We start from the raw sequence: 26,151 nt of genomic DNA on the forward strand, positions 1-26,151 counted from the left end.
ATATCAACAGTCATCATGGTCAACTTGGTAGAATAAATTTTTGCCATAGGCTATATTATTTCACAACACCGTGAAGGGCTGTGTCTGCATACATGGCATGTTTCCTCCATGTGCCAGCTGCAATGACGTAGCTTGATGAAATGCATTTTTCATTAGGTCACAGAAAAGCCTTGGCAGCATCAGCATCTTTCAGTCATAGCTAAAGGCAGTGCTTTATTATGACATCTCCATGGAATGCTAAGCTATAAACCAGACTGTCCACCAGGACTGGGGCTCTGAGACTGTTGCTCCCACAGTGTCACCAGTGGCCAAAAAGCTCTTGTTTTCATGACTAACATTTGCAATCCATATCAGAGACAGCTCTTGCGGGAGGGAGGGACTGTGGCTCCCTTTGTACCCCTGCAATTGAGACATTCCTTTATCCACAATGCTCACAGCAAATATTTGGTATGCTCTTATGGTCTTTGCAGAGATAACAACAGTTTTGTTCTCCTGGAACAAGGAACACACTGTGAACCTGGAGCGTATTACTGAAATATCTGAATATGTGGAGCAAGTCAGAATTTTCATTTTGCAAACAAGCCTTTATTGTCCGGTATTGTATACACTAAATATTTGCATGTAAATAACATTTCTTCAGAGCTGGAGGTGGCATGAGTTTATGGCCAGAACCTGTGTTTATTTTTTCGCACCAGGGATTTCAGGTTCAAATGGAAGCAATTCCCAGGGTTATATGCAGAGCATATTTCTGATTATGACTAGTGAAACTACCATAGAACAAAAATACCCAGCAGAAGTGTGTATTTATTCAAAACCTAAAGAGTTTCAAATGTTAATATTTATGCTCAATCTTTAGGCTTGCAACATTAGGCTACGGTTGCACAAAAAAGTAAGGTTTAGTTTGACATCATAAATGACAGAAGTATTGGCAAAAGTCATTGTGAACCAATTTCTAGAGACAATTTGTCACTGTTCCTTGTCAAAATGAAAACCCTCAGAGTGTCATTTTGCACCAAGCCACACATATTATTTGACTGTGAACGAAACCTGTTATTTTCAGGTTGGGTTCCCTGGCCTGACAAGGTGGGCGTTCTATTAAAAATAAGCTAAGTTTCAAGGCAAAGACATTTTGTAAAATATTAACATGAAATGTTTCAACTTACCCAAGCATTTTCCCCGCTTTATTTTAGCTCCAGATTGACATCTAGTTGATAGATTTTTTTCACTGAATAGACTGTGTTAAAAATTTTCCCAGTTGTCTTAGGACACAAAACTTATTAATTAAAAAGTGTATTTTCAATTTGACTTGCTCTTGGAATGCAAAGGTTGTTATGGATTTATAATTTTTACAGCTCAACCTCAGCACTTTCAACAGTTCAGAAAAGACACTTTCCATAAAAGGGAAAATGAAGAAAGTTTAAAAATGCAAACCCACAACAGATGTTATTGGTGATTTTGTGCTAGATCCCATGAACGGTCTGTTCAGATTGTTTTAAGATGGTCTTAGTTGTTGCAGACTACTAACTCCTGCTTATCTGCACAGTTTGAACAGGCAGAACTAAACAAATAAGCATTTTTGTTGATGAGCATATATCCTAAACTGTTTAAACAAATTGCATTGAGTAAAACAACAAAGTTTTCATTGTCTAGTGGAAATAAAATATTTTCATTTCAAGCACCTTTTATTTTTAATCTAAGAAAGGAAGTTTAATATGAGAAGTAACTCAACTGGGAAAAAAATTCTGAGGTGTTTTATTTTGAAAGCTTCAAAATAAAATATTGGCTTTTTTATATACTGTCTCAACACAAAACAATCAAAACTGACATAAATTCACAGGAAATTTTGATGTGCCCAAATTACACCTTTCACTTTAAAAAATTTTTTTACATGAAAAATCTTACACCACTTCCTCTTAAGTTGCTCCTTCCCATCTACATATGATTCATTGACAGCCCAGGAGACCCCAGCAGGTGGATGAGATTCATGGGGCTGGCTGTGTGCACACACTTGTCCCTCTTACATTTCCAACCTCTGTAGCTGCTCTTCAGGACACTTGCAAAACAAAGTTGACCCAGGGATCCAATGCCAGCTTCCAGTTGTGTCTCAGGTTTTCTTCATTTTCCAGGGTTGGACGCACCTTGTGTTCCACGAAGAAGATTTGTGGGGAGCAGAAGTTTATACTCCCTTCTTACGGCCTGTAGGTATATTGGCTGGGTTGTATTATTGTAGCACTGTGGTGGTAAAAAATGATTTTCCTATATGTCATACATTATCATAAGTTAGGCTTAAAATAACACTATTTTTAAAATCTATCAAGGATTTTAGGTGAAGAGTGTTGTACAGACAACCTTAATTTAGGGAACAAAGCATATGTAAAAATTTCCCAGGCAATGTCTCTGCCTATAGAGGCCACTTCTTGGGAATGGAAAAAAACCCAACAAACCACTGAGCCACCTGGGGTAGTTTCTTTCTGTAGTGCAGAATGGCCAGTGTTTACAAAGATATGTCCCTTCTGTGTCCTAGAGCATAAAAAAACTCCTCTGAGAAGATAGGGGCAGCTGGATGGGTGATTAGCACATGTTTTGCCTTCTCCTTTGCATCGCTATCTGCAAGGCCTGCATAATCATCTGTGAGTTGTTCAGGATATTGTATTCACTGAGGTTCAGCAGCCGGCGGTAATTCTCATCGGTATACCTGACCGAGAACATGCAGTAGGGGGAAACGCGACTGGTCAAATCAAGCTGTCCTCCCTCCATCTCTGAGCAGCAGCGCTTGACACCTGGAGAGAAAGAGAAGTTGCTGTTGTGACATGGTGTTTATCTCAGTCAGTGACAAGCTGTCCACAGCAGCCCGAAGAGGGGGGCACATTTCTCCGGAAGAAAATTCATAGGGTTTTGTCCTGGTTTTGGCTGGGATAGAGTTAATTTTCTTCCTAGTAACTGGCATAGTGCTGTGTTTTGGATTTAGTTTTAGAAAAATGTTGATAACACACCGATGTTTTAGTTGTTGCTAAGTACTGCTTATGCTAGTCAAGAACTTTTTCAGCTTCCCATCTCTGCCAGGTGCACAAGAAACTGGGAGGGGGCACAGCCAGAATAGTTGATCCAAACTGACCAAAGGGCTATTCCATACCATATGACATCATGCTCAGTATATAAACTGGGGAGGGTTGGCTGGGGAGCAGTAATCGCCATTTGGGAACTGTCTGGGTATCTGTCAGCAGGTGGTGAGCAATTGCATTGTGCATCACTTGCTTTGTATATTATTATTATTATCATTACTATTTTACTTTCTTTCAATTATTAAACTGTTCTTATCTCAACCCAGGACTGTTTCTCACTCTTACTCCTCCGATTCTCTCCCCCATCCCATCGGGGCAGGAGTGAGCGAGTGGCTGCATGGTGCTTAGTTGCTGGCTGGGGTTAAACCACGACAGGTTCGAATGCACAAATCATACAGGTCATGTATCTTCACCCCTAGTCAAGAGAACATCATGTGCCTGAAGTGATGAGGGCAGAAGGGAGAAGTGAGGGACAACATTGTAATGGTCATCCACAGATTACTCGTAAACATCTGTCTCATTAAATCCATGGGTCAGTCAAGGATATCAGCCTGAAAGGGTACTCCAATAGCCACTGCCAGTGCACTGCAGGTCTTATCCTGAGTAGCTGGGACCTCTACGAACCTTAGCTGAGGGAAGAGAGTTGCTAGTAACAGAATAGACTTTAAGTGAGAAAGGAGTAATAGAAACATATGGGAACTTCAAGTTCCTGCAATCCCAAATGCAGTCTCAGGAAGCTTGCCACCAGGATCCATCTCTGCGTTTCCATTTCTCCCAAATTCCACAAAAGCAGAATTTTAAACTTTACTTCCCTGCTACCAAGGAATGAAGAAAATGCATACTAGTAACTGGCAGTAAAGGAGAGGAATAAAAGCAGGTGGCCTGGCAGAAAAAGAATGACAGACCCTTAGCACAGCACAGTCAGCAAAAGGACTTCTGAGCTGATGCTGTACCAAAAGGAGACACACTGATCTTGACATTGCAGGAGTTCAGCCTGAACGCCAGGTTCTTGCTCCCTCACCATTCATACATGACACTATGCCTCCTCAAGTGTAGAATGAAATCCCTGGACAACAGACAATATATGCAGAGGAAAACAATCTGAGCGCGCTAATACTTTCCCCAGGAAAAAACTTTTCCAATTAACTAGCAACACTTTATGTTACAAATGGGAGAGATGTGAAGGTAAACATCATCCAGAAGACAAGGGCTGTGTCTGTCCTCTTAAAGCCACAAGGATGACATAAATGAACCTAGTAGCTTTGGCAGGGATGGGGAAAACAAGTTTAATGAGCTAAAGTGCTCCCCCGTGAACACAACCAACAAAGATAGCCAGCAGCAGAGAAAAAGGCTCTGTCTGAGTCAGGGAAGCAGGTAGTGGTGTCTTTTCTTTAATGCTTTGCCACTGCTTGTAACTTACCAGGTGCTTTGTACTCCCGGAAGGTATCATTCACAAGGGGAAGAAAAATCACGATCGGACATCCTGGCAAATCTGAGTCTTGGAAGATGTAGCACTCCTTCAGATTTTTCTTATCTTCATCAGTCAAGGAAATTTTGGGGAATGGGATTTTCTGCTCTGAATAGTATTTGTACGCCTTATCTAGAGACTGGAGTATCACAGAAATGGTCAGCATTGGAATTCAACTTTGTTGTCTTAAAGCCCCTGAAATTGCTACCTAGTATTAAGGTTTAGTGACTCAGATCGATAGGGTGAGTTTCTTCTTATCAAGGGTTACTCTACACATAATTACCTCACATAGTAACCAGAATGCTAATCACAAGCTGTAAACACAATTTCAGAGTTAGAGAATTCATCCAGGACACTGCTTTTTAAAAAAATGGAAGCAATTTGCAGAAGTTTAGGGTAAAGCATGTAGTTTTAGTAAATGAAACAGTCTGTGTTTAATATATTGTATAGAATTAATTAGAAAAGAAAACAACAGCAAGAAAATGTTTAAGGTATCTGACTACATGCTTGGAAGCCAGGCGATAAGAAAGTTAAGTTTGAATGTGCAATTATGTCTCTGCCTGTGCAGGCATTATGGCACAGTGTTGAGAATGATATCGTACTGAGAAAGTCTGAAGTACTAGGCTATACAGGCTTTTCCCTGAAACGTTTAATACAATATCATGTCCTACTATGTACTGTGTTATTTAGTCTGCACCATCTAGTAGCGGACACTCTCAAATAGGAAACAGTTTCTACTGAAGTGCTTAAAATTGCAACAGCCTTTCTTCATAAAATTAATCCAGACAATGAGGCTGAAATTAATCTTCATTACATGTATGTCTCATGCATCATATAGCTTATTAACAGTAGCACAGCTGTTCTCATTCACAAAAAATAATTCTGCTTAATCGGGCCAAGATGCTTAATAGCGAGTTTTAAACTAACCTCAGTTTCTGAGATATAAAGACCCAAACTTCTTTTCTGCAAGGCCTTGCAGACAGCTGATTAACTTTATCTCCATGAAACTGGAGTTTCTGCAGGAAGAAGCTTGTCATTGAATTTTCCTAGTAGCATCTTATTTGTCAGCCCGGAAATGATCTGCCTCTGACTATTCACGTAACACGTTTTATATCCTAACTTGAGTCAGGAGAAATTGCTTCCTCATCTTTATGCATATTCCTGTGCAGGGTCTGGAAACCTGCTTGATTCAGCATAAAGCAGAAGAGGCTTTTCCCATCATTCTGGAATAGACTGTGCTGATGTCCTCTTAAATAATTCAATATATTCATAAACAAGCAAGAGAGATTCCAGGAGTGGCAGAAAGAAATAGGAACAATATTAATCATAGAATCATAGAATTGTTTAGGCTGGAAAAGACCTTTAAGATTACCAAGTCCAACCGTTAACCTAGCACTGCCAAGTCCACCACTAAACCATGTCCCTAAGCACCACATCTACAAGTCTTTTAAATACCTCCAGGGATGGTGACTCAACCACTTCCCTGGGCAGCCTGTTCCAATGCTTAACAACCCTTTTTTTTCCTGATATCCAATCTAAACCTCCCTTGATGCAACTTGAGGCCATTTCCTCTTGTCCTATCCATTGTTACTTGGGAAAAGAGACTGACATCCACCTTGCTACAACCTCTTTTCAGGCAGTTGTAGAGAGTGATAAGGTCTCCCCTCAGCCTCCTCTTCTCTAGGCTAAGCAACCCCAGTTCCCTCAGCCGCTCCTTATAAGACTTGTGCTCTAGACCCTTCACCAGCTTCGCTGCTCTTCTCTGGACACACTCTAGCATCTCAATGTCTTGTACTGAGGGGCCCAAAACTGAGCACAGTATTCCAGGTGCGGCCTCACCAGTGCTGAGTACAGGGGGACAATCACTTCCCTAGTCCTGTTGGCCACACTATTTCTGATACAAGCCAGGATGCTATTGGCCGCCTTGGCCACCTGGGCACATTGCTGGCTCATATTCAGCTGGCTGTTGACCAATACCCCCAGGTCCTTTTCAGCTGGGCACCTTTCCAGCCACTCTTCCCCAAGCCTGTAGCATTGCATGGGGTTGTTGTGACCGAAGTACAGGACCTGGCACTTGGCCTTGTTGAACCTCATACAGTTGGCCTCAGCCCATTGATCCAGCCTGTCCATATCCCTCTGTAGAGCCTTCCTATTTCAAACAGATCAACACTCCCACCAAATTTGGTGTTATCTGCAAACTTACTGAGGGTGCACTTGTTCCTCTCATCCAGATCATTGATAAAGATATTAAACAGAACTGGCCCCAATACTGAGCACTGGGGAACACTACTTGTGATCACTACAGTGAAAAACATAGGGGAATGTAGTAGTTAAAAACTGAACAGCTGAAATAACTAGCAGTTCTAGGCATTATAGGATAGACATTTACAAGAAAAAGGAGAGACAACACATGGTAACAAGATCCTCCTTACCGACGTATGTGATCCAGTAGTATAACTTAAATATATGATGACATCCACTTCCCTCTGTGGCCTTAAAAGTGGTGCACTGCTGGTATTGATGAAAAATCCAGCATCTATCATGCCCAGGTGGTCAGGATTTTGCATCAGCTGGTTGGGACGCGAGTCTAACACAGTGTCTAGAAGGAAAATATTTCTTGGAATAAGAAATGATCTGTAGTTATTTTGACTGGAAAAAGAAGTGCAAGGTGGAACTGACCATCCCAGAGGCCTGGTTTAATTTAATTGCCACACTACTGGATTGGCAAATAGGCATCGGAGGGACTGCAAAACACCACCTAAGTTCCCGTTCTGAAAAATCTCCCATGTTGAGATTCCAGGCAATATATTCCAGTAACTTTTCATATTCATTAGTGCCAGTAAGCTACTTCTAATATGTAACCTAAATCTGCCTTGCTTCATTTCAATCATTGTTTCATCTTTTATCCATCATTGATTCAGAGAACAAAATATTCCCATCCCTTTTTACATTCGGATTTATGCTTCCCTTTCAGTCCTTTCTGCTTTGGACTGCAAAGCCCCATTCCTTTTCAGCTTTCTCTCATAGGTCATATTTTCTGGGATATTCTAGTTGCATTTGAAGTTAGAGGCACAGTCTTGCCAAATTAAGATTTCTCCCATGTTCACTCTGCTATTTGCTACTTAAATTTGGTTCTGTCGGCTGCAAGCCTACCCTCTCAGTCTGGACCACAGAGATCTCAGCTAAAACACATAAACACATACTTATATTTAAAAACAGTCTTAAATAACTGGCAACACTGAAGTCTTAGTCTCTTCTCTCTGTTCAGAAAATAAATGTTCTTTCAGGAGATTTTTTTTTTCCCCTGCCAAACCTGACAGGGTTCTTCCCTAAATTCCGCACCCCAAAACCACCTGAAAATGATGCCTGTTAAATATTAGTCCCCATTACCTTTCCATCGACAGAAGTGTCCATTCTCCAGGTAGTTGTTATGTAGCTGGTAGCCCTTCAGGAAATTGTGGTGCTGGGCGACGGAGAAGCGGTCAGTCAATGCTCCCCGAAGGGCGCTGGACAGGGGGCCAGGAGGAGTGTACATGCGAGTTCTCAGCTCGTGGGGTCTTGTAGGCAACACGGGGTCTTCATCTAGACAAAAGAGAAAAATCAGTGAACTGTTCATTTTTGGTTGTCCTGGTGTGTAGGGGATCTCAGGGATCTTCTGGGATGAAATACGAAACACACAAAAACTATTCTGAAGGAGAGGAGTGGCTGCTGGACAAAGTTCTGCTGATGGCCTTAAGCTTTGGCCTGAAGACAATTCATCACAAGCAGTCTTTAGTCCTGGAAAAGGGACAACTTAACGGAACTAAGCAATTCAGAGAATGTCCTGTCAGAAAGTTATAAATCCTCACAGGAAGATATCATGAAACAGAGGCAAGCATGGAGAAAATGGGGCTGAAGCAGATGCTCCCACTCAATCAGATGGGCAACAACAGGGCACCACAGGGTCTGTTGCAACAGTGACAGCTTCTACCTGATAATCATCCATGGCTACATGAGCATATGCTTAATCAGTAGAATGAAAGCATCCCAGGAAAACCTGGGTCACACATTCATATTTTGAAACTACAGGTAGTTTTCAGGGTGACTATATGGCAGCATATGTGGGTGAAAAGTAGAAACGGCACAAGGTGTGGTTTCTTGAAATCACAACCTGCTTTGCTGGACCAAACGGCTGATGGTGCAGCAGGAGAGACTTGGTGGTTTCCATGATTGCACATCTGTATTTCTTTATTTTCAGGATGTCTGTAATTATAGTTACTATCATATTAAATGATTTAGCAATAAAACCATGGTTTCTGTATTGCTTCAGAAAATACCCTCTGGGCCTCATTTACCTTTGTGCCAGGATGAATCCAATGCAGTAATTACTGTACTGAGTAATAAAATAAAACCCCAGGAAATATTGATTAACCAATTGATATTCAGGTTTATTCTCTGCACAGGCAGTAAAAATTACTTTATTCTCTGCTGCTGGTTCTTGGTTCTGTATGACTGAGTGAGAATAGGCAATGCCAAAACACTTCCTGAGAAATGTGTGACCTCCTGTAAAACTTCCTTGTAAGGGCAAAGCATTCCTTTTAATCAGTAGGGTTTTAGTAAGTCTAGTAATGACAGCAGCATTTCCCTGATTACCCTCTTCCTCTTAGTCTTTACAGTGGGAGGGGAAGTCCCTATCTCTTAGGAGGATCCTGTGATGCTGGTTTCAACATAGTTGACAGGATGATGCCAAAAGGCATCCAGAAGACTAAGTGACCATAAATGAAAGGCTTAATAATTTCTTACCAACTTCTTCTATTCTGTCTTGTGTCCATCTCTTCCAGAAGTCCTCTGAACTGTGGGACAGTCCCCATATTTGTAATAGGTTCACAGAAAATATACTGCTCCACATACCTGTAAAAGGAATTAGTGAACACAAGAACATATTCTAACAAGAAACTGCCTTTTTGCTTCTGTTTTGACCTCCTGGATTGATTTTTGAATGGGCTTAATTTGAATATTTCTAAACTTCTTGGCTGTTAAATTCCTCTTAACTTTCTATGACATTGGTTCAGGTCATGCTGCCGTCAGTTCTGTGTCTAACCTATCAAATGGCTCTGCCTCACGGTAAAGAGAGAAAGAATGGGAGAGAAATAAAGGAGAAAAAAAACACTCGCTCAAGAAGTGAAATAAGCTCTCAGATAACGCAGACATCACAAACACATCCTTTCCATCCCTGTCTTCTTTACTCCAGCTTCCCTTTTTCCGCACACACTCTGGTCAGCTTTCAAGCACCCTGAATTGTTTCACAGCGGGATGAACTGGCTCTTCAGCTGTTTAGTTTGTAAGAGAAGGTATCACACAGCATGTGAAGGCTCATAGATGCAGTGGGCTCCTGCTCTACTGTGCACTCTTTTCTCCATCCAGGATTGCCCCCTCTGCCTCCCTACAGGGGCACTGGTGGCTTTGCTGACAAAACACAATGCCACCATTTCATCTGCCATTGTAAAGTTAAATATGTGTTCAAATTAGTCTTACCACAATTGGACTTCTTAATTTTCAGTGGGGCACAGAAACCAGTACAGCATACACAGTACGTAGAAAATTAATTTCCCAGTAGTGGAACAGGTAAAAAGGGCCAGCTCAAGAGGTAGTATTTTCAAGATACTCCTTGGGATTACGGACTGCTTAATATCACAGCATGTTTACTGAAACCAAGGAACTTCTCAGCAGCACAAGTGTAAGAAGACATGACTGAAGCCAAACTTGCACTGCTCTGTGTTCACCTGCCAGTGATTCTGACTCCTTGGTAAAGGGATATTATTACTTTTACATGCAACTCATCAGTACAAGTCAGGGACTGACCAGAGAGATTCAGAGACCCTTCGCTTCTGGTCTCATTTTTCGTCCTGGGCAGCCTGCATCTTTAGTAGATGGGATCCTCTCTACATGGAGTTGAAGTAAAATCTCACAGTGGAAGCACAGCTGTAGGTTTCCTGCTGTCTCAAATTTTTTATAAGTTGGGGTGCATTCAGAGAGGAATCAGAAGAGCAACCAAAGAAGTTGGAACTATTCCTTACAGTGAAAGAATTAAGGAGCTTTATCGATTTCATCTATAAGACACAATGTTAAAAAGTTTGTGCATACCAATACAGTGACAAGAAACTAAAAAAAAAGATGTGGGATTTTTTACTGTATTCTTTTGGACAAACTACCACACACACCAATTTCCCGGCAGGTCATATCATAGCAGCATTCAGTATGTTAGAACAGAAATATCCACCCTCTGGTTAACAGCATTGCACCCCTCCAAAGTGCCTCTGCGCCAGGACAATGCAATACATCACCTTGAAGGTAGCAGATCCGGGATTCCGGGAGCTTTTTTAACAAGCGTCCCATGAAGAACTCACTTCCAAAATGCTCTGTGCGAACGAATGCGCCGTACTTCAGAAGTCCCACCTCGTAGGGGGTGAACTCCACCCACTCTGCAATACAGCCACAATGGGACACTTAGGGGGGGTCTCAGCTGGGTGTGGAGAGAGAGGCAGCTAGGGCATACATTGGTCTGACTTCTGTTGGCCATGCTGCCTTTGCAAAGCCTTGCTTATAAATGACTGCCTGCAGGGCCAGGCAGCTGAGTTCAGACACTGTGACTACGGGTAGGCAGGAGCAGTTCATGGTAGAGCTCAAGGCTCCATCTCTTACACACCCTGTCTGCAAGCACCAGCCCAGGGTTCTCCAGTGCGTATGAGGTTTCACTCTGCCGTTGCATACATCACATCTACGAGAAAGTACTTTCACTGTTCTTAATACAGTTAACTTCCTTCGGTTATGTACAAAGACAGGTACTCAGCTCTTCAGAAATGAGTTTTTTGTAAGAAGCCAATTATACTCTTTATGTGTGGTACTAAGGAAGACAGAACTAGTCCTTGACTTTCTTGGATATCCTCTCCAAGTGAAGTGCAGTTGTTTGATTTAACTGCAGTGTGAGCAAAGACTGGAACAGAAAGGTCATGGACCATAATTTCCTTTTTGTTCAGAAGTTGTTCATTTTTTCACCTCAATCATAAAAAATTTGATCTGAATTTCTTCTCCACCTCTTCTCCTCCTCCAGCTGCTTCTCCTCATGGAAAAATATAACCAAAACAATGACCAAAGCAAAAGATTCAGCTGGGAGTAGGTTGGACGTTTTCCCAAACTTTGTCATAACTATGTGGTCTTTCTTCATATTGAAATTATAACTGGGCATTGACAAAAAGCAGTATTTAATTCTTGGAAAACTCCAATACTTCTTATTCTAGTTGGATCAGATAATATTTCAAAAATGGCCTTTCTGGCAGGATTTCAACTGTGTATGTCTAGACAGTGAAATGCTGATCTCAAAAAGCTCTTGTATTAAAATTGTAAGGCATGGAGGTGATGGTTATTTCTCCAAAAAGGAGCTAACACACCAGGACTGTTTTCTCCAAGGGCTACCAAGCAGAGAAGAGTGAATCACAGGAATTCAGTTGCCAGTTTTAGCCCCACAGCATCTGAAACATCATCCTTACCTTTGAAATCATTGGTGCTGTAGTTGTTCCGGACGCTGACTGACACATAGATGGGCAGTGGGTTCTGGCCATCACACAGTGCTTCTTGCTGCTCCGAAAGTTTGTGGGGGTCTTTCTGGTTTTGAAGAGAAACAGTTATGCAAGAAGAGATGCAAACGACGCATGGTGAATTCAACAGCCCCAGTGCTGGAGGAGCTGGACGACTCTGCCCCCAGCATGCAGGACATGCCACGGCAGCTTCATTGCACAAAGCACTGCAGGCACCCACCCACTGGTGACGGAGCGGTCTCCCAGGGTCTGGCCTGACTTTCTGCACAGGTTCACAAAAAGACGAGGAGAGGGAAAACTACTTCTGCATACATGTCTGTATGTATTAGAAAGTACTGCACTGGCAAGTAGGAGAAGGGGCAAGTCCTTGCTCTCCTGGGGCTGAAATAAACCCTTGAGCATATCAACATTGAGTTTCCTTTCTTAGTATACAACAGCTATCACAGTCCAGCCTTGCAAGGGAACTAGAATTTGGCAGGAAATTATTTGCATCCCACGCAGCTTCTTTTCTGGAAAAGCACATTCTCATTGAAGAGGTTTGTAAAAAACATAAAATCTCATGAACTGCTAACAAATTTAAGAGCAGCTAGTTCTGGCAGATTAGGGAGAGGTTAATGGCTACATAGCAATAGACAGCACTGCTCCAAGGGGAAGATGCTTGGCTAGATTGTGAGGGGGACCTCGTCTAGCTGAGATTTAAAGAGAGGCAGATATTCAGCTTATACCTTTGTTTAATATGTAGTATTCCTCTCTGTACGTATTTATTTTCTGTTTACATGTATATAATACTATATATGCACTTATATAAAAATAAATAAATAAAACCAAATGAATGGCTGAATGACTGCAGCATTTCTGCCCCCACTGGAGGACACTTCTTTTCAATCCTCAACAGCTCATCCCTTCCCACTTCCCAAATGCCAAAGCATACATCCTTGAACTATGGTCCAGCAGGAGAGAAGAGGGACTGGACTGCTGTACTGTAGGCGTAGAAGCCACTTCAAATAACAGAAAAGCAAATTTATTATTGCTTGTAAAAATTAATATCACTTAAACCTGCTTCTGTCTGCGCAGTCCTTCTCAGCAAAAGTAAAATATGCATTTGCCTCCAGTATACCTGCAGATCAAGTTACCTGCCAGTGGATGCAAATCACCAAGCACTCTAGCTGTTTCATGCTTGCTTTGGATAGTTTTCCCATTGTTGAAGCTACTCTGCTTTGCATCTTGAACTCTTTTTGCATGCATAATCTGCATCTTAGGCAGACTGCCCAAGATTGCCTGCACTTCTATTTAAATACCAGCCAGAGTTCAAATGGCTACATCCACAACCTAATTAATTAACATACAGGATGCATTTCTCCTTAGGCAGACTATTAAAGGAAATAAAAAAATCTGAGAGTTTGTTGACATGGAGAACTCCACTCTGTTTTGAGGTATGTTCTCTGAAATGATGGGCTAGTTTCCTCTCCATTCACTAAGAGAAAAATACGTGGTTCTCTAAGAAAGGGAATATACATCATACCCCATCATTTAGTAAGTACTCAATCATGAGCCCCCAAAGATCGATAAATGATGTCCTATATCCCTCTTCTTTCCGCTGACAAAGCTGCTTGTTGTAGTACTTCATGCGATCCATAGAGAAACAGCCCATCTTGCATTTGGTTGCTTGTTTCTGGGCTTCACCAATATGTGAGTCTAGGTCCTTCTGTGACCAGTAGGCATCTCTGTATAAGTTGGCCATGGTCCTGGAGAAAGATAATAAAGACAGCAAAAGTCAAAAGGAGCAAAAAAGTCTTGAAATTTTGTGCCTTTGGGGACAGAGGTTTACATTTAGGGATTCACTTCTGCTCATACATACTCTGATTTTGCTGCTTCATCTAGCAGAATGAACACTCTAGAGTTTCTATGACTGTTTTAAAGATGGCCCTGAAGGATAAGGTATTTTTTTATGTTCTTGACTGTTTTTTTAAAACAGAACTGGCAGCAGCTTAAAGGATAAAATTGCCAGGTGTGAACATGGGTACATTTCTGAAGCACAGATTAGGCAAAAAATTATAATAAATTTTCTTTGCTTGTTTTCTAGAACCATAAAGCAGTTCACTCCAGCTTCTCTCTTGGTTTTGTATCACTTAGTGTTAATCTTATGGTATCACTATGCTTTATTTTTACCCCATCCTCTACTTTACCAACCTTCCCTATGTGGGACCATCAGATGTTGGGCAGTTGTATGTCCTGTGAGCATGGAATAACGCTGCCTGGGGAACTCAGTCCTTTCCCAGACTGACAGGTTACAGGGGTAAGTGTGCACTGTCCTGCAGTTTTCTCTGCATGACCAATTAGAAAACAGATCCAGTCTGAGAAGTTATTGGGAACAACAACAACTGGGACATCAGCGGAGTGAGGAAGAGGCGTGATGCTATGGGCATCCACAGTTTCATCTACAGTAACTACTTAGAAACCATTTTGACAAGTGTAATTGTCATATACATATTCAACTGCTGCAAACGTGGAGTTGAAAAGCATGGTAAAGAATTGCTAATAAAAAAATCAGTGCCTCAGATCAAGCTAATATTTAATGGCCTGTTACAGAGAAACAGCTTGTTTCTATGATGTTTGAAGAAAATCTCCTGATCTTGTCCGCTTTCAGAAGCTTCTCTGTGCGGCAGCATCACCCTCAAAAGGCCTGGTCAAGCCTCCTGCATGAGGTGGCTTACCACGTGGTGCCGGACAGCCCGCTGATGTATGTTACGCAGTCCAGGAGGTTTAATTTCTTGAGTCCCATGAGGCTGCCATATAGTCCTGTCATTGACTTCAGTCCTCCACCTGTCGTGATGATAGCCACAACGGGGACCTGTTGGGCAAAGGAGGATGGGACATTCACACTGACAGCATTCAACATGGCATCCCAGACTGCAACAGGTCTGGCCACCACACCCAGCCCAGGTCCAGATCTCAGAGCCTGGGTCCCTTTTTGGAAGGAAAGGCTCCAAAACCAAGCAATGACTGCTACTGCTGCTTCCCTTTGGATAAACATGGGTTCAGAGATTAACCCAAACCTGGTTTCTTGCCCACCTCTAAGGCAAACAGGGGCACACATGAATAAGAAGAGACCTTTCTGTGGAGGCAACAATGTATTTTCTCTACATTTCCCACTCCTTTGCCACTTTTTTCTTATTTCACACATCTACTACGACTGTATGAAAATCCACATGACAATCCCATGAAGAAATACACTCAGTTCACAGCCAGTGTTGTTAAGCTACCCTTATCAATGCTGTTATTCTTCAGTATCGTGAAGTTACTTTAAAATTAATTATATTTATTTTAAGGAATTTCAAAACTGCAAGAAAGGGAAGATATTATAAATAGCACTCAGAGATGTTTAAACTCTCACAAAATTATGAAATCTGAACAAGGGAAGAAATCTTTGCTATGTAATCTATTTAATATGCACACTGTATTTCTGAACCAAGTCAGTTATAGCATAGGGTGGCAGGGATGAACACACCTCAAATCTGACAAATTCCAAATTGACAGTCATGAAGCATGCAATTACTGCAACTAGTGTTTCTTGCAGTAACAAACCTTGGCAGCAGAAGCAAATGTACTACGTGGACAAGCTGGTACCCACACAACAGATACATGTGGCCCATTTTGCTGACCACTCATCTAGAAAAGAACATGAAGGCACTAGAAATTCAAGATCTACCCCCCCCCAACACACACATACTTCATGATCCAGCAGATCCTGTTGTAGGTGAAAAACATTTTTAAGGGCACTTGCTACATATCTCTTTCTTTTCCCCAGGAAAGCCATCTCCTCTGAACATAAGTCAAACCCAAAGCGCATGTCCAGGTCTTCGTGGCACGAACAATTACTAAGATAAAAACAAGCACATATTTTACATTTTAACACACCCATATCAATCTTAGAACTTTGATTAAAGATAATCTACAACACCCTTCCCTTCAAACAGAGTGATGCAATGTGACAGGAGCAAGAGAGAATATTCTAACTAATTTTAAAAGTAAGAAAACTTATTTCAATTAGTAAGCTTAACCAGTGGCATTATACCCCATTATTACTAATTGATGGAGAAACAAGGTGCAATATTTACAAATGAAACAAAATATTTAAATGAATATTCTAAAACAAAAGGAATTACAAGTTTAGAAAATCTGTGCAAATGGTCAAAAGTCAGTGTATTGATTCCCATTTGACGGGTTATTTTCTCATTCTAAATCTAAAATAAAACCCAATTTTCAAATGTTGGCATTTCCAAAGTGAAGGAAAAAAAAAATCTCGTTCTGAGCAAGTTGAGTGGGAACGCAACCCCCTCTAGCGGTCAGCATCGCTGGGGAGGAAACCCATCCACCCGCCTGCCAGGCACGGGTCGCCGTGTAACCCTGCTCGCTGGAGGGATGACCTTGGTGACATCCAGCCCCTGGATGGATGGAGATGGGTCACTGAGTTTAGTGGGGCAGGATTTCACCCCCGCTGCTCTGATCTGTCTGCACTTGCACAAGCTGTCTCAAGGGTCAATGCTGGCAGTTGTATTTCATGTCAACCTTAACTCAAAAATTGTAAAGCATGATATTCCTCACAGGAAAATTTCATTTGCATCAATTTTGAATTTTAATAAGTCATTCCTTAAAACTTCACTGTTGTAACTTATTTCCCTGGGCATTTGTGCTCTTCTGCTCACTAACCTCCCTCCTGTCTCTTCCTGCCCTGTGCCTAGAAGACATCAATGTGCAAGAGATCTGGCATGGTATCTTCAGGCCAGAGCTACCTGTGGACTCCCTGGCTGGCCAGCTAGCCCTGGCCAGGCATGGTAAAATGGCAGCATTTTGTTTTTTCTTTCAGTGACAGAATTTCTGTCTTCTACTGAGTCCATAATTTCACTGAAACTAGTAATGAAATTTATGAGACTTCTCCACCATCAGATTTGGCTAAAATCAGCCAAATGATTACAACTGTATTTGTAAATGAAGACACACAAGGGGAATTGAGTTAGGTGGAGCTGCAAAAAACAGTTTCTGTTGTAAATCAAGACACAAACAAACTGCTTTTAAAGTTCTCTGAAAGTAAAATAAATAAGCGGGAAGCATTTTTCCTGTCTTGGAATAACACTGGTTTTCCTGTTGTCATTGATCACTTGCCTTTCTGAAATGAATGATAGAAAACTCTGTTTGAATTCAGAATTAAGTTATTTTTCACTTTTATTTCCTAGTCAGGCACACACACAAAAAGATCAGTTTGCCCAGTTCTGTGCGTTACATGTAGTTATGGATAACATGAAATATCTTTGTGTTTACTGATGAGTATTAATGAGCATATCTACAGATGTCAAATCACTAGCCACATTGTCTACTTAGTTTCTAGTTAATATACAGTATAACTGGGCTTAACAGAATACAAGGTTTATCACTACTGAATACTGAAAGTTAGGCAAAAAATAAATGTTCATAATTCCTGATTGAGTTTAATGTTTACTCCTGTCATTCTGTTTTTTTAGTCAGTTTTGGGTTTTTTGTGAATTTCAGAGATTGGCATTGATCAAAAATAACATTCTATGGTCAGAAGGGAAGGGATAATGCTAAAATAAATACATGTTTATCAACATTTATTAATTAAAGCCAAATCTTCCTAAGGCTAATTACGTATAATACACTGTGCATGTATTTTATGTTTGATTAAAAGCATGTTCTAGTTTTCAGACTGAGAATCCCTGCTTGTGTCATTTCCATATGGCTAAAACAATATCAAAATCAATAACCCAGGTCTTTAGGAATAGAATAAGATTTCTTACCAGCTTTGTGCTCTCACATTCAAGTCAAATCTCTTCTCCTGGAAAACAAGTATGTGTACTGTAATTTTTTAATTTTAATTTTAAAAATTCTTTTTTCCCTTTCTGTCCTGGGGTCAGAGCTTGATTTAGACCCCAGCAAGGTCTTGTAATCACAAAGTTAAATGTCTGAGATCTCAGCATATATTTCCAAAAACATTCACTTATCCTTAGTGGAACATCCCTACCCACAGATCCCAAATGCTTCCAGGCTGCAGAAACCATTAACCATCTTGGTATAGGAGGTTCCTGAGACTCATGCAGTAGGTCCCATTTCCTGTGTTATTCACAAGCTTTCTGCAGCATCCTGAAGTACCATGTTTGGCTGTTTCCCGTTCTTTATGCTCTAATACACAGCAGATCTTTGACATCCTGGCCACAGTCTCACAATGAAGAGACTGCAAGTCTGCATTTGCTTCTGCCAAGACTTCATCCTGTCTTGAAATTGTTATTGCAACCTTCATATTAACTGACAAAAAGTGCTCTGTTCTGAGAGGATGTTTTGATGGCCCTGAAATCTGATGTTCTCTTACTTCTTCACAACATAACAACTAATATTTGGACAAGATTGTCCCTAATAATCTGGACATCTGTAGATGTTTCTTAGCAGAAACACTTCTTTTTATAGTAAGGATCTTTTTCTTCTATTGTTGTCATTCAAAATTATCCAGCCCATACATCCATTTCAAGCAATATTGTCATTACGTTCTTTAAAATCCATACGCTATGTCTGATGTTTTCAATACATTTTAATATATTGTCCTTTGAAACACATGGTTTACTAAGGGCAGGTTTATTGACTTTTTCCAAGCTTGTGTCCAAGGAGCAACTTTCAGTTCGGACCCTAAGCAAAAGAGGGGTCAGTGAGTTTTGGGTAAACAGGGAGAGATATACTGAAGGAATCATCATATTTTCTGACATCCTTGTTGGTCTCTGTATGCACTACTGGCACATAATAGAGACTAAGGGAGGGATAACCTGCTTCTGTGGACAAAAGAGCTGGAGAAACAAAGCTCTTGTTTGTTCAAGGTCTGAGAAAAAATCAGAACATTTCTGACTCTCCTAGCAGCCATCTGGGACAATATTATGGGGAATGGTTTCTATCTGAGTGACCTTTTATTCCTAACAGTTGGAAGTGATGCTCACCTCTGCAATGGTCGTTTTCCTTCCCATAGGCAGCGAATTCAGCATCACGACTGGGGAGCCTGTCTCTGTACTGTACTTACAGCTCCACTGGGAAAACAACATGTTTTAGGACAAAAACAGTAATGGGTTTACCCTCTCCCCCTCCTCCCACTTTCTAGAGAGGCATTCATGGTCAGTTCATCATTAAGGTCACTTCCAACATACAGGGTGGTAGCGCCTCTTCTTTGGCAACATGACGTCCAGCGTTGGCTCTGCATACTTGATATAGTGGAACTTGGTGGGACCTGATGGGCTGGCCACTCCGTCCGGGCCCAGTGTGATATCCTGCGTCCCCTCAAAGGAGCCCTTCACAGTGAGGGAAAGCTCTTTCTCTAAAAAAGCAAAACAAAGGTAGTGAGAAATGTTACTATGATTTAACCGGAAAATTGTGCTGGCTTGATTAAAAGTGGGGTGCAGGTAGCAGAGCTGTAGAGTTTGGACCACAGTCTAGTGGAAAGCGCTCTGAAGGGAGCACTGGCAGCAAAGGGAAAGAAGCAAAGTGGATGCTATTTTCATAGAAAGGAGACTCCGAATATTCTCGCTGTTACATGGAACTGGGATTTCAACTTTAATGGAGGTCTAATAGACTTTATTTACATATACCTAAGGGAGTATGAGATGCAGTCATTGAAGTCTATAATTACCTAGTGTGTTTACCTGGTGTTAACTGCACTGAATACTGCAAATACTATTTATTCCACTAATACATTATATGAAAGGGGCATCCTCTCATCAGTAAGCATGCAATTATTGGTAAATTGATAACAAAACAATAACCTTACTTGATTTTTGCTGCATCTTCTCCGACACTTCAACTTCCAAGCAGCAAAGTTCACGGCACTGTAAAAGACAGAGAACAGGAATCCGTGAGGAAGACCATCACATCCCTACCTCATTACGGGGAGCTGTGAATCACTCAGCTTTTGGATATGTCTAGTTACCTGAAGTGCCTAATTCTCTGGCATTTCTGAGCTTTTGCCCAGTAGCCACTGACTAAGAAAAAGGAAAAGCTTTACAGGGAGTTGTAGAGCATCCTCCAGTGACAATGACATACAATTTGGCACAGTAAACGGAAGATACGAAGGAAGAAAATCAGGAGCATTTTCAGGATAGTAGCATAGATACAAAGGGTTAAACTGGGAAAAACATAAATGGAAGATATGCTGCTGAGAGATCAAGAGTCAGCAGTAGAAAAGGTTTTCTGAAGAAGCATTGCTATTAACATTTTGGGTTGTTATTTTTTTTATGGAACTCACTCTTCTTTCACATAATGTAATTACGACAGGTCAATACTTAGTGCTGAGCTTACCCACCAGGCATGGCTCATCTCCTAGGGGAGGAGAGGGCCGGGTAGTTTATCAGCAAGTGGCTTTACAGTCTTTTATACCATTGTGCTTTGATAGACAGCAGTACATTTAGTACATTTTTTGAAGGAGTCCTGGTACCAGAGGAAAGCTCTCTGTGCATGTGTGTGTGTGGTGTGTCAAAATACAGGACAAATGGAAAATAATGGGATATCACCAATGAACAGGACAATAAAATATTCCATTCTCAAAGTTTCCAAATAGGACAGAGGGAAAAAAGAGAAAGAACTGACCTACTGGCTTCCCTAACCCCCACCCTCCCTTCCCCTTTATATTAAGGAAACACTTATAGAAAATTTATTGGGAAAAAGACACATACCACCAGGACTCCATTAGTAGCAATGGCTTCATGAGGACCAGAACTGGGAAACAAAATTAAAAACATGGATTTTTTAGATCAAACAAATGCCCACTCATCCTTGCCCAGGGTGTTGCCCTTTCTCCCATTTAGAAGAATGACAGCCAGAGGGACCCCAGCAGGTATGTAACAAGCTCCTTTTCATGCTTGCTGGGACTGAGCACTGCTCTGAGGGAACTTGCCTCTGTACCAAAGCTGAGTAGTGTGTATCATGGCTACTTTGTTTGCAGTGCAATCTCATGATCATCTAAAATGGAATCTGTGGTTACGCAGTCATATTCTTCTCCTCACTATAACATGTGAAGTGCATGTGTTTCAGTGGTAACATGCTAATATGCCAGCATATCCCTGTTGGGGAGCCCAGTTCTATATATTTGCTAGTATGCAAATACAATCAAAGGGGTACAGGGCAGTGGGTACCAATTACATGGGGGAAAAAAAGCTTTCCAGATCATTCAGGTGAAGTCAGGAGATGGTGTGAAGTGACTTGAATTCTGGCCTTGGCTCCCCATTAGTATGAGGGCTGACCTTTGGCTGGTCACTTTATTTCTGCTGTGCCTTAGTTACCTGCTGGCAACACAGAGACAAAAATACTGATTCATATGGATGGATGGCTGATGATGCTGGAGGAAAAGCCCTGCACTGGAGCTTCCAACACATTATCATTGTGTTGGACAGAAAGAAAACAGAATTACAAGGACCAAAACAGTGCTGCAAGGGAAAATCGAAGGAGTCAGAGATACACTGGAAACCTAACCAGGAGGGTTCAACATTAGGAGTCTGTCCAATGCATAAGCTGAAACAGGCATGAAAAGATTGATAGATATGCATGCACATAGGCGCATGCACACAAGTGCATGCACACACACTCAGAAATTCTGAAATGTTCCCAGGTAGACAAATCTGACATTGTGGATAGAAGAGACAATGCTGGGAGGTGCGTCTTTTAAAACAACTAAACTACAGAACAAGCTGACTGGAGGGTTTAGCCAGGTGTCTGAGACTGCAGTAATGATGTAGAAGTCTGGCACTTTTTTTACAGAAACCCCGCAAAGTGTGACTTCTGATGTTGTTTCTTTGTTTTAGCATTTAATGATTTTTGTATTTTTAAAATAATCTGTATATGACTTACGCGGCCTCCAATTTGAATTCAACCTCTAGCTCCTCCTTGGCCTGAAAGCAAGAACAAGATATGAAATTAAGTAGCTACATAATGCTTTCTTCCTTGTCTAAACTCAGGTCCCTGGTATCCAATATTGAAGTAATTGGTTGCAATGCACAGCCTGTGATAAATATTTCAGACTGGAATGTCTGAAACAACATTTCAAACCAGATAGTTTAACAATTCCTTCCTCACCTCCTTCTTTCTTCAAGGTATCTTCAAAGCAACATGTACCTTTTTCTCTTAGTGTGAAGCTGCCGCAGAAAGACAATAAGCAGCTTGCTTTGTCTTCTGAATTCTACCTTTTTCTCCTAACTATTCCTGGCAGTGTCCTACCGTGACTTACTGTACTTGCTATTAGCTTGGAAGTTAAAGATACTTTCCACCCATCACTTTAACATAATAAACAGAGACTGGTATTATTGAGTGATTCAGAGTTACAGTTATGCAACCCCCTGTAAGGCAGTGTTGATATGTATGAGCTACTTGTGAGTGACCTAGTTTGTGTACCAGAAGCAATCTGCCCATGGTAGCAAGAAGTTGCATGTGAGATATTTCACTGATCTCATCCGTAGATCTCAAAGAGAATCAAAACTCTTTTTCCCATTTTATAGCTGGAAAACTGAGAAACAGAGTAAATCAGTCATTCAGAGATCCAAAACCTCACTAATTCTGATAGATGACTCAGCAGGCTCAGCCTTAGCTGAGGTATCACTGCAGAGGACAGTGCTGGGATACACACAGGGACAACTTCAGTTTTGCCTTTGAAAGTGATGAAAGGGGTGAAAGTAGATACAATTGAAGGGGCAGGGGGTAGTGGCTATGAATTACATGGAAAAAAAATTTACAGATTATTCACCCTGCAACAGCTGTGCAGCCTTGGTGTTGCTCAGACATAGCTCACAGTCAGATCCCTCACCTACCTACCGCACTGTTTCAGTCATGTGTTCTTTAATAATTTACAAAAATACTGGGAGGAGGGGCTCAGACTCTCAAACCCATTCTTTTAACCACATTTTTGTATTTATATTTTGAGTGGCAATTCATATACACATTATTGGGATGTCATCCATGGTGGATTCAGAAAGCTCACCCCAAGATTTTGAAAGTGTTGTATAACTTTCCACTGGTTCCTTAGTTGCTTTATTTTTTGCTCTCACCTTCGCACTGGGCTTAAAATACAGGAGCACTGTTCTTTCAATTGGAAGTTTAGCGGTATCAAAGAGCGCACAGAGGAGATGGTCATCTGGAGTAGCAAAATCCTCATCATACACTGTCAGCTCCAGCACATTCTAGAAAAAGAGAGAGAAGGGTTTTTTATAGTTCCTACAGACTGGACATCATTAGCTCTAGGGAAGGAGGAGTGTTGGGGATGTGGTTGAGAAGAAAAATGGAGAAATTAAGTATCATTCCCCTTTGGAAAAACATACTGTAACTCATATATTCATTCTTCCCTAGTTCAGTTTAATTGCTGTGGCATGAGTGATACATTGGCTATACCTACACTACAGCTTAGTTAACTCCCAAATTCTGTATCCATCTTGCACTCATTGATATGAGTCTCTAGTTTCCCTAAAACTTCAATACTGAGCTCAGTTTCTGGCCCTTGTAAACAGCACAATTGAACAGGCATTGGAACTCAGTCATCTCTGCTGTTAAAAAATTTGAACAGTCCCTTATGATGTGCCATCTCTTAAACAATTCTTGGGCACAGGTCAAGAGATAGATAGGACCCACCATACACAAAATCTTCCAGCTGCTTCAAGCAGACAACTTTGGCTCCTTACCTTGACCTGACTCTGGATCCTGAAGTAGAAGGTTTCATTCCACACTGGATTGTTGGAGTTTCTCACAGTTTTAGTGCGGGACTTTTCACATGTCGCCGTCGGCAGCCACAATGACACGTAGCAATCAGCCTGGCTTACTGGGTAGGGAAAGAGGCAAAACAGTTGTTAATGTGGCAAAGTCAGTGGTGCTGCATGACACTGGAAAGGTTACTGTGTGGTACCAACAGTAAGTATGAGTTATTTAAAGGAAGAAATGCCTGATGCAATGTAACACTTTTCAAGATATCCTTCTGAGAGGGGAAAAGCACAGACCATAAGATGACCTAGAACAGGAGGTGGTTTCTGTTCCTCCTTGCATGAGTTACAGACAACAGCGATGTTGTGTATAAAAGAAGAGGGTGAGAATTTCCTCTTCTAGTCAGCCACTTTCCTCAGTTTCTCAAACAACAAGCTTTCCTGTGCTCATGTGTGCATGCACACACACACACACTAACCCTCAGCTGCTGTCTGATGAGAGGGGCCTGGGAGCCTTCTTCACCTTTTGAGAACAACTGCAAAAGGTCTCCATCTCTGCCTTGCCATCAGTGATTTTCTTGGTGAGGGTTTGTGAAAACAGCTGCAGAACTACCCCTATTGTAGGAGATGGCAGAGGCTTCCTCCAGAAGGAGCTCAATGAATTAGACATTGGATCTCAACTAATTGCCATGTCCAGGAAGAGAGGGACCAAATCTGTCTCCAGAAATGCACTGGGAGAAGGTTAGTTAAGGATTTTCCATCCCATTTCTCAAAGGCACCTAAATTAAACTGTATCTCAAACAGCTACAGCCAAAACCACGATGTACTGTGTGCCAGGGGAATGCAATGCTTCTTCATGCAGGTTACACAAAATACTTTAGCGCCTTGAAACTCTCTCTTGCACAGTTCTTAACAATAAAATGATCAGGTATCATGTAATGCAAGAGGTAACTAACTTTGAGAATGGATGTCCTTTGTTATGGCACTTTTGAGAGAGACAAGTGATGGCAGCAGTAAATGGAAAGGACCCTTCAGCAGCAGGTAAGGACTCTGCAGGTAGGTCAGGAGAACAAGAGCTTGCACATCGACTTGTGGGGAAAGGCAAAAACTCGCCTGGTTGCAATATGAGCTTTTTCTTGTCTTCTCCTTTTCTTTCCTTCTCCACCAGGTTTTGCCAGGTATCGTGCTACAGCCATTGGCTCTGTCTCAAACTGGGCGGAGGTTGCATTTTGTGTTGTTGAAAGTGTATTTGTTCAAAAAAGCTTGCTGCTTTTCTGTCCAAGTCAGAATGAAGAACTGAAATTCAGAACTGCTTGAGAAATTACATAATGCATTGTGATACGTCAACTGACACCTTAATTATTGGTTTCCTACTTTTTAAAGTTATAATGCAGAAACAGAAAAACATTTTAAATTCTGTCAATTTTTTCCTAAAAAAATTGTGGAAAAATCATCACATTCCTGCGGAGTCAAAAAACCAATATTCCTCTAATGGAAAAATTTGTTTGGAAAATATTCAGCAGGCCCTAGCCCTCTCCCTCTCCTGCTCTTTTCTACCTTCCATATCATATTTTGGATTAAAAAAAAATTAATTAAGGTTCTGACAGCAGTTTAACTGTCCTTTTCTGGAGTAGTATCTTCTGCTTTAATTTACTTCTACCTTCCCATCACTCTTATGTCTTAGCCTCCTTCCCTGTACTTTCTTCCTGACTGTGTTAGTTGAGAGGACATTTTACCTCCAGCATTCAGGTTTCCTCCCCTCCCTTCCTCTCCTTTTGGAACAAAATCCTAAAGAGAAGGAAAAGGGCTGCTACAGGCTGCCTTCCTGCTCTGTGTTCAAGCCCACAGGTGGAAATAACAAAAATTACCAGTAACAGTAGCATCTTAGCATCTGTTTCCCTCACACAGATGGCCCGACAGGTTTTGCAGACTGATGACTGTGAGAATCGTGATTCCCACGAATGTCTTTTCACTTCAGACATCTTGGTTGCATGCTATATCCCTTTGCTTCCTGTTCTACTTACACCCATGCCCACTTTGCATTGAGGTCTGGGAGACGTATCTGGGTCTTCACCATTCCCATGGGTACAGGTAAACAATAAGCAGCATCAAAAGCCCCACAATTTAAGAAGGGTGTGAAGGCCCTTGAATGCGTCCAGAGGAGAGCAACAAAGCTGGTGAAAGGGCTGGAAGGAATGGCCTATGAGGAGCGGCGAAGGACTTTGGGCTTGTCTAGTTGGAGAAAAGGACACTGAGGGGCAACCTCATTGCTCTCTCCAGCTTCCTGAAGAGGGGAAGTGGAGAGGGAGGTGCTGATTTCTTCCTGG

At 41.4% G+C, this 26,151-nt stretch overlaps 1 protein-coding gene across 1 annotated transcript in view; it reads right to left on the reverse strand.

Annotated features, from left to right (window-relative positions):
• Positions 1 to 2,571: 2,571 nt before the first annotated feature.
• Positions 2,572 to 26,151, reverse strand: part of LOC104032097 (cytosolic phospholipase A2 epsilon-like) — a 37,675-nt gene continuing 14,095 nt past the window's right edge. The window contains exons 4-21 of the mRNA XM_075713147.1: positions 23,810 to 23,946; positions 23,183 to 23,314; positions 21,993 to 22,033; positions 20,822 to 20,864; positions 19,921 to 19,978; positions 19,304 to 19,470; positions 19,100 to 19,186; positions 17,918 to 17,955; positions 15,835 to 15,982; positions 14,819 to 14,955; positions 13,627 to 13,849; positions 12,057 to 12,171; positions 10,854 to 10,991; positions 9,313 to 9,420; positions 7,921 to 8,112; positions 6,963 to 7,129; positions 4,483 to 4,669; positions 2,572 to 2,780 (exon numbers count right to left, since the gene is read on the reverse strand). Of these exons, the coding sequence (XP_075569262.1) occupies positions 2,572 to 2,780; positions 4,483 to 4,669; positions 6,963 to 7,129; positions 7,921 to 8,112; positions 9,313 to 9,420; positions 10,854 to 10,991; positions 12,057 to 12,171; positions 13,627 to 13,849; positions 14,819 to 14,955; positions 15,835 to 15,982; positions 17,918 to 17,955; positions 19,100 to 19,186; positions 19,304 to 19,470; positions 19,921 to 19,978; positions 20,822 to 20,864; positions 21,993 to 22,033; positions 23,183 to 23,314; positions 23,810 to 23,946 (2,327 nt within the window). The remainder of the gene's footprint in view (positions 2,781 to 4,482; positions 4,670 to 6,962; positions 7,130 to 7,920; positions 8,113 to 9,312; positions 9,421 to 10,853; positions 10,992 to 12,056; positions 12,172 to 13,626; positions 13,850 to 14,818; positions 14,956 to 15,834; positions 15,983 to 17,917; positions 17,956 to 19,099; positions 19,187 to 19,303; positions 19,471 to 19,920; positions 19,979 to 20,821; positions 20,865 to 21,992; positions 22,034 to 23,182; positions 23,315 to 23,809; positions 23,947 to 26,151) is intronic.

The sequence above is a fragment of the Pelecanus crispus genome, chromosome 6 (genome assembly GCF_030463565.1).
Source record: "Pelecanus crispus isolate bPelCri1 chromosome 6, bPelCri1.pri, whole genome shotgun sequence".
NCBI classification, from domain to species: domain Eukaryota; kingdom Metazoa; phylum Chordata; class Aves; order Pelecaniformes; family Pelecanidae; genus Pelecanus; species Pelecanus crispus.